The sequence below is a fragment of the Aquarana catesbeiana genome, linkage group LG06 (assembly GCF_042186555.1).
Source record: "Aquarana catesbeiana isolate 2022-GZ linkage group LG06, ASM4218655v1, whole genome shotgun sequence".
NCBI lineage: Eukaryota > Metazoa > Chordata > Amphibia > Anura > Ranidae > Aquarana > Aquarana catesbeiana.
Window position 1 is genome coordinate 392,833,916 of NC_133329.1, and position 16,958 is coordinate 392,850,873.

Sequence of the window (16,958 nt, forward strand, 5' to 3'; positions counted from 1 at the left end):
CAGCGTTTTTGCAGCGTTTTTGACGCGTTTTGCGTTTTTGGCTTTTTTTTTTTTTAGATTGTATACAGTTTAAAAAAAAAAAAACACACAAAACGCGGCAAAAAGCCGCAGAAACGCTCAAAAGCAACATGCATATGTGTGAATCGAGCCTTAGGGGTTGATTTACTAAACCTGGATAGTGCAAAATCTGGAACAGCTGTGCATGGTAGCCAATCAGCTTCTAGCTTCAGCTTCTTCAATTAAGATTTGAAAAAAAAAAAAAAAAACCCTGGAAGTTGATTGGTTTCTATGCAGAGCTGCACCAGATTTTGCTCTCTCCGGTTTAAAATCAACCCCTTGAGTAATATTAGACAGATCCTCCAAATAGAGAACAGTTGGGTGTGGTAGATACATGACAGCGGTCCCAATCCTTGAATTGTTTTAGCTGGACATACACTTTAAGTAAGGTTGCTTTAAAAGATTGCTGGCTGAAATGTGACTATTGTGCTGCATGTAGTATGTATGTGTCCTGCTGATTGGCTGCTGCAGTAATGGTTTCCCTTGGAATGTCAACAGTGGGAAGTCCCTGAATGCTGTTTCCTTTACTTCCCCAGGCTGATGATAACAGACGGTGCACAGTACAGCCATGATAGCGCCCTCGCTCAGACGCTGCGTTCTCTCCCGCTGGCCCAGGGCTGTACTGCTGCAGCCATGTAGGGTGGGGGGGACACAGCACCGAGCAGTGAATGGAGTAGGGGGGACACAGCACCGAGCAGTGAATGGAGTAGGGGGGACACAGCACCGAGCAGTGAATGGAGTAGGGGGGACACAGCACCGAGCAGTGAATGGAGTAGGGGGGACACAGCACCGAGCAGTGAATGGAGTAGGGGGGACACAGCACCGAGCAGTGAATGGAGTAGGGGGGACACAGCACCGAGCAGTGAATGGAGTAGGGGGGACACAGCACCGAGCAGTGAATGGAGTAGGGGGGACACATCAGCACAGAGCAATAAGTGGAGCTGCAACCACCGCGATAACGGAGGACAAAAACCTGAAGACCTACGACGATTTGCCTGGACCCTCTCTGCTCACCAATCTCTATTGGTTCTTCATCAGAGGATACTTGCTCTATTCTCATGAGTTACAGGTATGCATTGCTGTTACTTTCTAAGTTACAGGGTGATTTGCTACAGAAGTAGAGGCTGTTCTAGCAAAGTGCATGCTAGATTATGATTGGATATTCAAAGTGAACCTTCACCTTTTAAAAAAACAATGAAGGACCGAGCCTCTTTTTTTAGATGTTTTTTTTACAAGTTATACTTTTTTTTTTTTTTTTCTAACACCCTAGAGAATAAAATGTCGGTCGTTGCAATATTTTCTGTCACACCGTATTTGCCCAGCGGTCTTACAAGCGCACTTTTTTGGGGGAAAAAATACACTTTTTTTTAATTAAAAATAAGACAACAGTAAAGTTAGCCCTCCTTTTTTTTTTTTTTTTTTTTTTTATATTATGAAAGATAATCTTACGCTAAGTAAGTTGATACCCAACATGTCACGCTTCAAAATTGCGCCTGCTCGTGGAATGGCGACAAACTTTTACCCTTAAAAATCTCCATAGGCGATGTTTAAAAAATTCTACAGGTTGCTTGTTTTTAGTTACAGAGGAGGGCTAGAATTATTGCTCTCACTCTACCGATCGCGGCGATACCTCACATGTGTGGTTTGAACCCCATTTTCATATGCGGGCGCTACTCACGTATGCTTTCGCTTCTGCATGCGAGCTCGTCGGGATGGGGCGCGTTTTAAATTTTTTTTTTTTCTTCTTTTACTTTTTTATTTTTACACTGTTTTAAAAAAAAAAAAAGTGTCACTTTTATGTTTACTTTTGTAAACATCCCTTGTAATAGAAAAAAAGCATGAAAGGACCTTCTTTAAATATGAGATCTGGGGTCAAAAAGACATCAGATCTCATATTTAGACTAAAATACAATAAAAATTTTTTTTTTTAAAAATCATTTAAAAAAAAAAAAAAAAAAAAAAGACCCCCTTAAGAGCTATGGGTGGAAGTGACGTTTTGACGTCTCTTCCACCCTGCAATATCATGGAGACGGGGGGGGGGGGGGGGGCGGGCATCTTCCCCTCACTTGTCTCCATACCCAGCCACAGAGGGGACCGGATCACCTCCGCCACTGCCGACGGCTCCGGTAAGCGGCGGCGGGAGGGGGGGGGGCCCTCTCCCGCCACCCGTAAAAGTGATCTTGCAGAGACCACTTTTCTCTTGTAGCGGACTGCCGGCCGAACACGAGGATACCGGGGTTTATGGCAGCTGGCTGCTGCCATAACAACGATATCTGTCCCCAAAGTAGGAACGTATATCGGCGTTCGGTGGTCCAGAAGTGGTTAATAATCTCCACTTTGTTAGGTTAACAACCTCTATGCCTTTAATGAGTTCAAATCCTTATTTCCCTCTTTTAAAAGGTATTGAATCCACAACCAAAAATGTAATTTATTGCAGCTTACCAATCAATAGATGTGGTGGCTGTATTAGTTTTCTTTTTCAGGATTTTTCCTCTGTTTTCACCTGGTAACACACCTCCTGTATAAGGCTGGGTTCACACACATGGGGGTTTCCCCGCATCCAGTTTGCATGACGTGCGAGTGTGACTGGCTCTCAATGGAGCCGGTTCACACATGTCTGGGGCGGCCGAGGTCCGGATTGAAAAAAGGGTCCTGTGCGTGTTTGGGATCGGTTCAGGTGTGAATTCAGGCAGAAATTCGGACCTGAATCGCGGTGAACAGGCACGAACCTGGCCTTAGAGTGTCCCCACTCAGGATGAAGGAGCACAGGAGGAACCTTTGGACACCATCATTGTCTGTTGGGAGGGGGGGGGGTGGACTAGATCATTTACACTCACCGGCCATGTTATTAGGTACACATTTTCAACTGCTTGGTAACACAAATTGCTAATCAGCCAATCACGTGGCAGCAGCTCAATGCATTTAGGCATCTAGATGTGGTGAAGACGACTTGTTGAAGTTCAAACCGAACATCAGAATGGGGATTGAAGTGACTTTGAACGTGGCATGGTTGTTGGTGCCCAGACGGGCTGGTCTGAGTATTTCAAAAGATCTCCTGGGATCGCACAACCATCTCTCGGGGTTTACAGAAAATGGTCAGAAAAAGAGAAAATATCCAGTGAGCGGTAGTTGTGTGGAAGGAAAATTCCTTGATGATGTCAGAGGAGAATGGGCACCGAGACCCGGTGAACTGGATAGAAAATAAGAAATGTAATGACAACAGATTTTCATATAAATATATTTAGCATGTTGATTGGGAAGGAGCAAGGGAAAGCAAAATATTACCCAATTAATATTATTATTATACAGGATTTATATAGTGCCAACAGTTTGCGCAGCGCTTTACAACATGAGGGCAGACAGTACACTTACAATACAAATCAATACAGGAGGGATCATCCTTAAGTCAGTTTATTTCATTTTATTTATTTTTTTTTTTTTTATCTTTTTATTTTTTCATTTTAAACTTATTATTATTATTATTATTATTATTATTATTATTATTTTTTTTAGTTTTGGAAATGATTAAAACCCCTATCAGGCTTTTATTGCTATCGATGGCTCCATTACTTTTGGGTCCATTTATAAAACATTTTGCTGTGCGGCAGCTGTCATAAATAATCCCCATAAAGCCTCTAATACAGAATGTGTATTTCCTCTGACTGTCGGCTCCATCTAGTGGTCACAATGTGGTATATTCCTGAGTCACTCCTATATTTTGTATGAATGAAAAACATTCCACATGGATCAAGATTGACCTCTTGCTGCCAACGCCATACCCGAAAGACGGCTACAGCACGGGCCTAAATTGCCGGGAGGGCATCCATGTACGTCCTCCTGCGCATGTGATGCCTGCCCGCCCCCTGCGGGACGCTCTCGGGTCAGTCTGGGATCAGCGAGTCCATGAGACTTGGCTGATCACAGATCGACTCCGATCCGGCCCCTTATCACGTGATCAGCGGTCAACCAGTGACCGCTGATCAGGTGATGTAAACAGAGCCGGTAATCGAAGAGAAGGAAAAAAAAGCCAATTTACTGTCTGGAGTAAACGGGACATCGGTCACACACACTCCAGACCCACTGCTGCTAACCAGTGCCACCTATCGGTGCCTCATAATCAGTGCAGCCTCATCAGCGCACATTTCAAAATTTGCGTTTTTTTGTTTTTTTAGCAAAAAATAAAAACCCCAGTTGTGATTAACCGCTTCAGCCCCTGAAAATTTGGCTGCTGAATGACCGGGCCGTTTTTTACAATTCGGCACTGCGTCGCTTTAACTGGCAAGTGGGCGGTCGTTTGACGTTGCACCCAAACAAAATTTGACTTTTTTTTTTTTTTTTTGGATGAGATGTGGTGAGTGTGGAGGCCATTGGAGTACAGGGACCTCATTGTCCAGTGGTGAGATGATTGGAGCTTTGTGACATGGTGCATTATCCTGCTGGAAGGAGCCATCAGAAGATGGGGACACTGTAGTCATAAAGGGATGGACATGGTCAGCAACAATACTCAGGTAGGTCGTGGTGATTAAACAATTGGTACTAAGGGGCCCAAAGTGTGCCAAGAAAATATCCCCCCCACCATTACACCCCCACCAGCAGCCTGAACCGGTGATACAAGGCGGGATGGATCCATGCTTTCATGTTGTTTACACCAAATTCTGACCCCACCATCTGAATGTTGGAGCTGAAATCCAGACTCATCAGACCAGGCAACGTTTTTCCAATCTTCTATTGTCCAATTTTGGTGATCCTGTGCCAATTGTAGCCTCAGTTTCCTGTTCTTAGCTGACAGGAGTGGCACCCGGTGTGGTCTTCTGCTGCTGTATCCCATCTGCTTCAAGGTTGGATGTGTTGTGCGTTCAGAGATGATATTCTGCATACCTTGGATGTAACGAGTGGTTAATTGAGTTACTGTTGTCTTTCTATCACCTGGAACCAGTCTGCCCATTCTCCTCTGACATCAACAAGGCATTTTCCTTCCACACAACTGCCGCTCACTGGATATTTTCTCTTTTTCGGACCATTCTCTGTAAACCCGAGAGATGGTTGTGCGTGAAAAACCCAGTAGATCAGCAGTTTTTTGAAATACTCAGACCAGCCCGTCCGGCGCCAACAACCATGCCATGTTTTAAAGTCACTTAAATCCCCTTTTCGGCCCCATTCTGATTCTGGTTTGGACTTCAGCAAGTCGTCTTCACCACATCTAGATGCCTAAATGCATTGAGTTGCTGCCATGTGATTGGCTGATTTAGCAATTTGTGTTACCAAACATGTGTAGCTAATAAAGCGGCCAGTGAGTGTATATGAATGGGTATCATTGGAAAACGTGGGGTACGACTTGTCATGTGACTTTGATGCCCAAAGTTGCAGGACAAGTGGCACAAATGTGAATGGGGTGTAAGAAAATGTATTACTGAAGATGAACTTGTACAAGACCTGAGGGAAGGCCAGAGGTTTTCTTTAATTTAGTACCCCTGTGTAAGGTTCTGGTTGCCCTGCAGTAGTCTGCTGGGCTATTTAATATAAATGAGTCCATGATGTCCATCATGTGTGATAAAAGAAAAGCTTGTCCTTCCAGTGGGATCCCCTGTAACAGTGGCAGCCCATCCATAAGGGGAACAGGGGTTCCACCCCCCTAAATCCATGCGCCTGACCCCTAATCTACATGCAGGGTGACAGACGCATGGATTCCAATGGGGTGGGGTTTTTTTTTTTTTTTTTTTAAGAAGCACATGATCAGCACATGCTCAAATTGGCTTCAAAAAGTCCTCACTTATGTTGGAAACCGGACCTGCAGATGGTTACCTTACTTGATATTCTGGTTTCTACTGAATTTTGGTATTTAGGTATACAGGTTACACCACCCCTTGGAGTATATTACATTAAATTTAACCCCTTGCCATGATCGGGGTAAGGTATGGTCCAGATGGAAACTTTCTCCGGTGGGTCGGAGCAACTCGATCAAAATGAACCTAATGCCGCAGATTCTATATGTGCTCCACAATTCTCCGATGGTTGTCCCGCTGAAACAACACATATTATTAATTCCATTTGTAGGTCCCTTATTTGGCACCATACAACTGCCAGAGTAATAGGGCGTACACACGGTCGGACTTTGTTCGGACATTCCGACAACAAAATCCATGGATTTTTTCCGACGGTTGTTGGCTCAAACTTGTCTTGCATACACACGGTCACACAAAGTTGTCGGAAAATCCGATCGTACTGAACGCGGTGACGTAAAACACGTACGTCGGGACTATAAACGGGGCAGTGGCCAATAGCTTTCATCTCTTTATTTATTCTGAGCATGCGTGGCACTTTGTCGGTCGGATTTGTGTACACACGATCGGAATTTCCGACAACGGATTTTGTTGTCGGAAAATTTTATCTCCTGCTGTCCAACTTTGTGTGTCGGAAAATCCGATGGAAAATGTCCGATGGAGCCCACACACGGTCGGAATTTCCGACAACACGCTCCGATCGGACATTTTCCTTCGGAAAATCCGACCGTGTGTACGGGGCATAAGACTGGAACAATTGCAGTGCCCTCCGAAGGAAGCAGGTGGAATAGCCCTTTCAAACCCATGGTTATACTATTTAGCCTCTCAACTACAGCACATAGCTAGGGCCAGTGGCGGCTGGTGAAGTTTTAGGATGGGGGGGAGTGCCAGCCCCACCCACTCCACCCCCTGTATTCCACTTGCTTCCACCCATAGTGTTAGGAGTATACAGCCCCGGCACCCCAGGATAGGGTATACAGCCCCAGCACCCCGGGACAGGGTATACAGCCCCGGGACAGGATATACAGCTTAGGCTCATCGCAGATCAGGGTATACCGCACCAGGTATACAGATCAAGGTATACAGCTCAGTACCCCACTTGTAGAATAGGCAAAAAAATGAGTATCCCCAAATTGGACTTTAAAGGCATTAATATCTATACAAAAAATATTTAAACGTAATTGAAATGTAACAAAGTTATTTTTTTGGCAAAACATGTTAATTGGATGTTTGGAATGAATACAGATCTGTATGTAGGACACCAATATTGCAGCACACAGTGTAATGTGATCCATCACCTGATTGTTTGTTTCAGATAATTTCTTTCCTCAGGGGTGTTCTTCGGGAAACACACATGATGTGCATCTATGACATTGCAAAAGATATGTACTATCAATACAAATTATTTCAAAAAAGTGCATATACTCCTTGTAAACAAACATTTTTTATATTATATTAGATGCACTTACATGTACTGTGGGGGTGTCGCAGATAAAACATTCCGTGTTTATATTAAAAACAAGAGGAAAGGCTTTATCTCATGAAGAGATTAGAATAACCCCCACAGAGGATGGTTTTCTCTGTGTTTGGAAAAACAAATCAAGAAGCCGGGAATACCGGGCCTTCCCCCTCCCAAAAAGGGAGAACCTCCAGGACAGAACAGATAGGAGCACCAGTTGGAGGCCAAACAGTTGGAAGGACGGCCTATAATTGAAAATAAATGTAAAAAATACCAATAAATATCCATGACCAATTGGTCACGACCCTCCCACCTGGCGGGTCTCGCGGCTCTGACCTGACAGCAGCCGCCACTGCCCTGTAATATCTCTCAGGTTTTTAGGCCGCACATCGTAGGTTTCTGTTGCCAGGTTTAAAAATAAGGGTGATAATGGATGTCTGTGATTCTGTCTGTTCTTGCTACAAAAATATGTATGTTTGTGAAGATCTGAAATAGATAATTCCTTATACACACGCACACTAGAAAAGTATTTGGGACTTGTTTTATGGTTGTGCAGTACTACTTTTGGGCAGCAGAGGGAGAAATCATGAATCGAGCAGCAACTTACAGTGTAACCACATGTGACTCTCAATGTATCAAACAAAACAAAATATAATGTAGCGCAACCAAAAACAAATAAATTAAGTCCAAATGCTACAAAATTCCACCGTTCTGCAACTTTCAGTGACAGTTTATAAATTACCAGTGACTACCACCTCTAGCTGGAATGTCTGCTCGCCTCCAAAAGTTGACCCCACTACAGACTCGCATGCGCCTGTGATTGAGTCTCTCAGGATGCCGTGGGAAAACTCCTCTTCCTCTTCCTCCCTGCAGAGTCGCACGCGCTTGGTGTAATATCTCTCAGGATTTTTCAGGTACAACAAATCCTCATCGCAGTGCACCTAGACAGCTCAGACCTCCTCCCAGGAATCATGTATGGCCAAAACAAAGGCAAACCATAGTGCTCTCTGCTAATAACATTTATTAAAACTATAAGGACCCTTTCACACCTGCGGACCGTTCAGGTCCGCCTGTCAGTTTTTTAGGCGGACCTGATCGTGCGCTCCATAGACCTCTAGGGAGCGACGGATGTCAGCGGTGACATGTCCACTGACATCTGACCTGCTCCGATCCGAAAAAGTGTAACGGAGGAAAACCCTATTTTTTCCATCCATCATCGGATCGGATGAAAACAGACAGACGATCCGTAATCATCCGATTTCCCCCCACCCCCCCCCCATAGGGGAGAGCGGCGCTCTGACAGGTCCGTCCCTGCACAGTGTGCAGAGACTGACTTCTCATCCGCCGACTCAGTGGGATCAACGGAGCGATCTCCGCTGAGCAAGCGGAGGAGTAAAAACGGATCCCCAGGTGTGAAAGGCCCCTTACTTGGGAATAAAATACTCACCTACAAATGTAAACCTGAATATTATCAATAATGATGTAAACGGAGAAAACGCCCTGAATGGCGGCACCTCACACCTGTATGCGTTCCGCTCTCTGATGAGCTTCACCACCGGGAGGAGGAGGAGTTGTTTTCCCGAGGCCTTCTGAGAGACACAATCACAGGCGTGTGTGACTCTGTAGTGGGGTCAACTTTTGGAGGTGAGCAGGCGTTCCAGCTAGAGGTGGTGGTCACTGAAGTCACTGTTACTGAAAGTTGCAAAACGATGGAATTTTGCAATATTTGGACTTGATTTATTTGTTTTTGGTTGCGCTACACTATATCTGGTTTTGTTTGATAGGTACGGTATAGTTTCAGCACTGGTTCATGGTAGATGTATTTCATATGCGGTAAAGGTTTGGTATAATGTGGTATAGGGTGTAGTATGGACTGGGTGCACTTGGTGTCCTGCTATGAGTGGCTCAGTGCCTGATAGGAGTATCAGCAATGGGCGAACAGCCCTTTCACAAGTCCCTGGGATGCTGTGGTGACTTCACTGTAGAAGCCCCCCCATCAGTCTCACCCTGAAAGCCTCCAGTGATCGGTGGGAAGCAGAGGGCGAGTGAATGCTCCAGTCTCCCTGTGGGTCCTGTGATGTGGGCAGCCCTTACTCCCAGTCCCGGTCTCAGGCTAATGCCGCGTACACGCGATCGGAAATGCCGCCAGCAAAACTCCCATGAGAGCTCTTTGTCGGAAAATGGGACCGTGTGTATGCTCCATCGGTCTTTTGCTGGTAGAATTCCAGCCAGCAAAAGATTGAGAGCATGTTCTCTATTTTTTTGGTTGGGAAAAGTTCCTATCCGAAAATGCGTTTGTATTCGGACGCGCAAAAATCACGCATGCTCGGAAACAATTTGACGCATTCTCGGAAGCATTGAACTTCATTTTCTCGGCTCGTCGTAGTGTTGTACGTCACCGTGTTCTTGACTGTCGAAAGTTCAGAGAACTTTTGTGTGACCATGTGTATGCAGGGCAAGCTTGAGCGGATTTCCATCGGAAAAACCATCCAAGATTTTTCTGACGAAAATTCCGATCGTGTGTACACGGCATCAGAGGTCCATTTGCATGGTCTCCAGCTGGCAGGGGAACATTCAAACAAGTGCTCTCTTTCTAATGCCGTGTACACAAAGGTCCAACGGTCTTTCCGACAGACTTTATAACGAACGGACTTGCCTACACACGATCACACCAAAGTCCGACAGATTTGTACGTGATGACGTACAACCGGACTAAAATAAGGAAGTTGATTTGAAGCATGTTCCAAATCTAAAGTCCGTCAGATTTTCGACAGAAAAAGTCCGCTGTAGGTCCGATGGAGCCCACACACGGTCGAATTGTCCGACGCATTCGTTCCGTCGGACCAGTCCGGTCAAAAAGTCCGCCCGTGTGTACACAGCATACGGTTCACGGCTTGGTTCACACAGATGCAGTTTGCTTTTGATCTGTTTCTGCATGCTTTTTGTTGTGCATTTTGTATTTCTGCACACCTGATTTTGCTGCAATTTGAGTTTTGCATTTTTAATGCCTTTTTTTTGGCCAATTTGTTGGGCAGATTAAAAAATGCAAATCGTGGCAAAATCATGGTAAAAAAGTGCTCCCCTTTTTTTTTTTTTTTTTTTTTTTTTTTTTTTCAGCTCATCTATTGAACCAAATAAGCAAAACAAGTACCGTTTTGCATTTTTAAAGTCCATCACCCTTTCCAAAAATGCAGTGGCTGAAAAAAGCATGGACGTGAACGTGCCCCATAGGAAACCATGTTAAATTAACTGTAGTGCGTGTCTGCAAAAAGCACCAAAAAACACATAGGTGTGAACTAGGCCTACCTCCCTTGGAGCCAAGAGGAAGAACTTTCCAAGGCAGTTTAATAATAATAATCATCTCTCCACTCCTCCTACTGCACAGTGCATTTTGGGAAATTTGTAGTGTAACCATTATATTATAGCCAATATATGGCTTCCATCTTAAACTACAACTCCCAGGATTCTTGGCGCTTTGCATAGAAGTCTATGGGTCTGTTTGGCCTTAGCTCTCCCCCTGCTGGCTGCAGGAGAATGGTGCAGCATAACATCAGTATCTCAGTAGAGGGAGAGAAGAATAAAAGGCAATGTGTCTCCTTTTCCATATTGTAGCACCTGGCTACACAGGTAAAGCAACAGAAAAATTGAATATTTTAATTTGCATGCTTGCGTGTTTTTTCTCCTTTATTTATCTGTGATGTGCCTTTTGACCATCCTCAAGGAACAGTCAATTATCTAATACAGATAATTGCAGAGGGGGCCGCCGAGATCTGAAACTGTTGCACATATGGATATTGTAGAACCAATTGAGGTGCTGCAGATTGGATTATATTTCTTTCTCTCACTTTGCTCCAATGTAAAGTAGTGAGTGTACAGCTTGTATAACAGTGTAAATTTGCTGTCCCCTCAAAATAACAACACACAGCCATTAATGTCTGAACTGCTGACAACAAAAGTGAGTACACCCCTAAGTGAAAATGTCCAAATTGGGCCCAATTAGCCATTTTCCCTCCCCGGTGTCATGTGACTCATTGGTGTTACAAGGTCTCAGGTGTGAATGGGGAGCGGGTGTGTTAAATTTGGTGTTATCGCTCTCACTCACTTATACTGGTCACTGAAAGTTCAACATGGCACCTCATGGCAAAGAACTCTCTGAGGATCTGAAAAAAAGAATTGTTGCTCTACATAAAGAAGGCCTAGGCTATAAGAAGATTGCCAAGACCCTGAAACTGAGCTGCAGCACGATGGCCAAGACCATACAGAGATTTACCAGGACAGGTTCCACTCAGAACAGGCCTCGCCATGGTCGACCAAAGAAGTTGGGTTCACGTGCTCAGCGTCATATCCAGAGGTTGTCTTTGGGAAATAGACGTATGAGTGCTGCCAGTATTGCTGCAGAGGTTGAAGGGGTGAGGGGGTCAGCCTGTCAGTGCTCAGACCATACGCCACACACTGCATCAAATTGGTCTGCATGGCTGTCATCCCAGAAGGAAGCCTCCTCTTCTAAAGATGATGCACAAGAAAGCCCACAAACAGTTTGCTAAAGACAAGCAGACTAAGGACATGGATTACTGGAACCATGTCCTGTGGTCTGATGAGACCAAGATAAACTTATTTGGTTCAGATGGTGTGAAGCGTGTGTGGCGGCAACCAGGTGAGGAGTACAAAGACAAGTGTGTCTTGCCTACAGTCAAGCATGGTGGTGGGAGTGTCATGGTCTGGGGCTGCATGAGTGCTGCCGGCACTGGGGATCTACAGATCATTGAGGGAACCATGAATGCCAACATGTACTGTGACATACTGAAGCAGAACATGATCCCCTCCCTTCAGAGACTCACCTCCAAGATGACCACTGCCTTGCTAAAGAAGCTGAGGATAAGTGATATAAGAGCATCTGTGGGACATCCTCAAACGGAAGGTGGAGGAGCACAAAAACATCCACCAGCTCCGTGATGTTGTCATGGAGGAGTAGAAGAGAACTCCAGTGGCAACCTGTGAAGCTCTGGTGAACTCCATGCCCAAGAGGGTTAAAGCAGTGCTGGAAAATAATGGTGGCCGCACAAAATATTGACACTTTGGGCCCAATTTGGATATTTTCACTTGGGGGTTTAGACATTAAAGCGGAGTTCCACCCACACATGAGGTGTTTTTTTTTATTTTTTTTTTTATTATCTTACTATTGTAGAAAGTATATTAAACATTGGTTATTCTTGTCATTGGCGCTGAATGTATTATTATTATTTTTGTTTTTAAAAAATTACCTTTTGATTCAGCCTTCTTGGGCATTCCCTTTTTACTTGTGGGCAGGCGAAACACACAAGCATAATCTTCCGGGAGACGGCACTGCTGTATTTCCCAGCATGCACCGCCCGTTCTCGCGCATGCGCAGTAAAAGCACGTAGCAGCGCAGGAAACTTCACAGGTTGCCAAATACAGCAATTCTAGCCCTCGGTGCTGCCCACTGACTCCTGGGAAATGATGACACTCATTTCCCAGGAGCACTAGCGAGCACAGGCGCCAAGGGAAATGACGTCAGGCGCAGCGGAGAGGAAGGGGGCAGATTACAGGGGACCACATGGCAACAGGCATGAAATAGTAAGTAAAAAAAAAAATGTTTTTTTCCAAATGTCGTTGATTATGTTAATTGCTGCACAATAATGTAAAGTTGATTTTATGGGTGGAACTCCGCTTTAATGGCTGTGTGTTGAGTTATTTTGAGGGGACAGCAAATTTACACTGTTATACAAGCTGTACACTCACTACTTTACATTGTAGCAAAGTGTCATTTCTTCAGTGTTGTCACATGAAAAGATATAATAAAATATTATTATTAATTATGTATGTATTTAGAGAGAAAGAGAGAGTGGTAGCAGTTAGAGATATCTGTGTCTATATGATCTTCAGTGTTTGTTTTTCTAGAAGTCTGCACAGTGTTATCAGTGGAGGGTCAGTGTTTCCCTTATCAGTGTTGGCGACAGTGCACTTAACCCTTTTTCCCTTTTTATGGTCCTTCTTCAACAGCGACAATCTCTGACTATTGTCTTCTATCAGGCCTCATGCACGCCATGCATGAAATTCCGGTGTTTTTGTGCGGGAGGAGAGCACAGGGGCACCGCCGGCAGCTTGTAAAACTCTACTAGAGATTGTAAGCTGCTGCGGCTGGACGGTGCACGGACTGGTACGAATGTTTAAGGCAGTATGCACCTAGAGAGCAATGCAAGAAGAAAACTAATGCAGCCACCACATCTAAGAACTGCTAAATTGCCATATATTACATTTTTGGTTTGGAGTTTATTCTTCAAAAAAAGAGAACCTGTCTGTACAACCAACCCCCCCCCCCCCTCCCCCCTTCATTCCACCCACACAGGCTGTACTCGCCTTCGCACTCCACCATTTTACCTATAAAAAGACTTTTAGTTCTGTGTAGCTGTGTAGCCAGGCTTGCAATCCAGACATCCCTTCCAGACAGCACAGTCAGGTCCTGCAAGCGTTACTTCCACTGGTTGGGTCCCTGGCTTGACACCTTGCTGAAGTTTCCCAATTCTTCACCATCCCCAGTTGGTGAGAATACTGCTCCGGTACTTGCTTCAGCTACTCGCTGTGGTCCCCGATAAGGTGGACGGTCCCTTAGTGGCGACAGCTTGCCCTCTACCTCTGACCATGACAGGTTCTCTGGCCAGCAGAACCATCACTTCTGGTTGGACTGCAAGCCGCAATCCCAACCCTGCGCTGCTCTCTTGCTTCTGGATAGGCCCTCAGACAGCTTAGCAGCCAGATGTCCCTGGGATAGGCCTCAGGCTCTGGCCTAGCATCCAGGGGCAGTACAACATATGTCCACCTAGACAGCCGTCCAGGTGGCACAGAACCCCAATCACCTGAACACACCCAGATAGGCTTTCCCAGCAGTGGCGTCACTATAGGGGTGCGGGGGTGCGGTCCGCACCCGGGTGACACCCGCAAGAGGGGTGACACCAGGACTTTTTCAGCTGGAACGTGATGGAAGAGAGTTCCGCCATCTACGTTGCTGCCCTGTGCTTTCCACTCAGTACTGTCACTTCTAAACACGGAAGCCAGGCTTCTGTATTTAGAAGTGACACAGCGCTCCTTTCCGGCCAGATTCTCGGCACCTGTCCACACTCCCGCAGCAAGCATCGCTCGCCCCTGCCTGTCACACTAGAGCCGGGGAGGGGAAGCTTTTGCTGGGTGGCTCCTCCCCGGGTCTGACGTGTCTTACAGGTCATGAGGGGAGCCTGTGAGGAGGGACATCTCTCTGGATTGAGCCGCGCTGTATCTGAGGTCTGTGTTCACAGGGGAAAGTTTAATATGTGCTAATTGTACAGGAAGGGGGAATGGGTGTCTGTGCTGGGAGGGGGAAGACAGTTCTGTCCAGGATGGTGATTTAGTGGTGGAACTCTGCACCCTGTACCTGCCTGCACCCTGTACCTGCCTGCACCCTGTACCTGCCTGCACCCTGTACCTGCACCATGTACCTGCCTGCACCATGTACCTGCCTGCACCCTGTACCTGCCTGCACCCTGTACCTGCCTGCACCCTGTACCTGCCTGCACCCTGTACCTGCCTGCACCCTGTACCTACCTGCACCCTGTACCTACCTGCACCCTGTACCTACCTGTACCATGTACTTAATTGCACCTACCTGCACCATGTACCTACCTGCACCCTGTACCTAACTGCACTCTGCATCCTGTACCTAACTGCATTCTGCACCCTGTACCTACCTTCAGCCTGTACCTACCTGCACTCTGCACCCACCTGAACTCTGCACCCACCTGAACTCTGCACCCACCTGAACTCTGCACCCTGCACCCACCTGAACTCTGCACCCTGCACCCACCTGAACTCTGCACCCACCTAAACTCTGCACCCTGCACCCACCTGAACTCTGCACCCACCTGAACTCTGCACCCACCTGAACTCTGCACCCACCTGAACTCTGCACCCACCTGAACTCTGCACCCACCTGAACTCTGCACCCACCTGAACTCTGCACCCACCTGAACTCTGCACCCTGCACCCACCTGAACCCTGCACCCACCTGAACTCTGCACCCTGCACCCACCTGAACTCTGCACCCTGCACCCACCTGAACTCTGCACCCTGCACCCACCTGAACTCTACACCCTGCACCCACCTGAACTCTGCACCCTGCACCCACCTGAACTCTGCACCCTGCACCCACCTGAACTCTGCACCCTGCACCCACCTGAACTCTGCACCCTGCACCCACCTGAACTCTGCACTCTGCACCCACCTGCACTCTGCACCCACCTGAACTCTGCACCAACCTGCACCCACCTGAACTCTGCACCCACCTGAACTCCGCACCCTGCACCCACCTGAACTCTGCACCCACCTGAACTCTGCACCCACCTGAACTCTGCACCCACCTGAACTCTGCACCCACCTGAACTCTGCACCCACCTGAACTCTGCACCCACCTGAACTCTGCACCCTGCACCCACCTGAACTCTGCACCCTGCACCCACCTGAACTCTGCACCCTGCACCCACCTGAACTCTGCACCCACCTGCATCCTGTACCCACCTGAACTCTGCACCCACATGCACCCTGCACTCTGCACCCACCTGCACCATGCACTCTGCACCCACCTGAACTCTGCACCCTGCACCCACCTGAACTCTGCACCCACATGCACCCTGCACTCTGCACCCTGCACCCACCTGAACTCTGCACCCACCTGCATCCTGTACCCACCTGAACTCTGCACCCACATGCACCCTGCACTCTGCACCCACCTGCACCATGCACTCTGCACCCACCTGCACCATGCACTCTGCACCCACCTGAACTCTGCACCCTGCACCCACCTGAACTCTGCACCCACATGCACCCTGCACTCTGCACCCTGCACCCACCTGAACTCTGCACCCACCTGAACTCTGCACCCACATACACCCTGCACTCTGCACCCACCTGCACCCTGCACCCACCTGAACTCTGCACCCTGCACCCACCTGAACTCTGCACCCTGCACCCACCTAAACTCTGCACCCTGCACCCACCTAAACTCTGCACCCTGCACCCACCTAAACTCTGCACCCTGCACCCACCTAAACTCTGCACCCACCTGTACTCTGCACCCACCTGAACTCTGCACCCACCTGAACTCTGCACCCACCTGAACTCTGCACCCACCTGAACTCTGCACCCACCTGAACTCTGCACCCACCTGAACTCTGCACCCACCTGAACTCTGCACCCACCTGAACTCTGCACCCACCTGAACTCTGCACCCACCTGAACTCTGCACCCACCTGAACTCTGCACCCACCTGAACTCTGCACCCACCTGAACTCTGCACCCTGCACCCACCTGAACTCTGCACCCACCTGCATCCTGTACCCACCTGAACTCTGCACCCACATACACCCTGCACTCTGCACCCACCTGCACCCACCTGAACTCTGCACCCACCTGAACTCTGCACCCACCTGAACTCTGCACCCACCTGAACTCTGCACCCACCTGAACTCTGCACCCTGCACCCACCTGAACTCTGACCTCTGACTCTGTATGTAGCACCCTCATAGTATTTAATGACCCTTAAGGACCCTCCCACTCCCAGCTGCTGTGGCACGCTCAACCCTCCACCCCCCTACTTGGGGAAAGGTGTGGAGCAT

General features: G+C 47.4%; 1 protein-coding gene across 1 annotated transcript in view; it reads left to right on the forward strand.

Moving 5' to 3' along the window:
* The first annotated feature begins 567 nt into the window (after positions 1-567).
* LOC141147196 (sterol 26-hydroxylase, mitochondrial-like) overlaps positions 568-16,958 on the forward strand; it is a 48,149-nt gene continuing 31,758 nt past the window's right edge. The window contains exon 1 of the mRNA XM_073634350.1: positions 568-1,126. Coding sequence (XP_073490451.1) covers positions 626-1,126 — 501 coding nt within the window. The 5' untranslated portion in view covers positions 568-625. The remainder of the gene's footprint in view (positions 1,127-16,958) is intronic.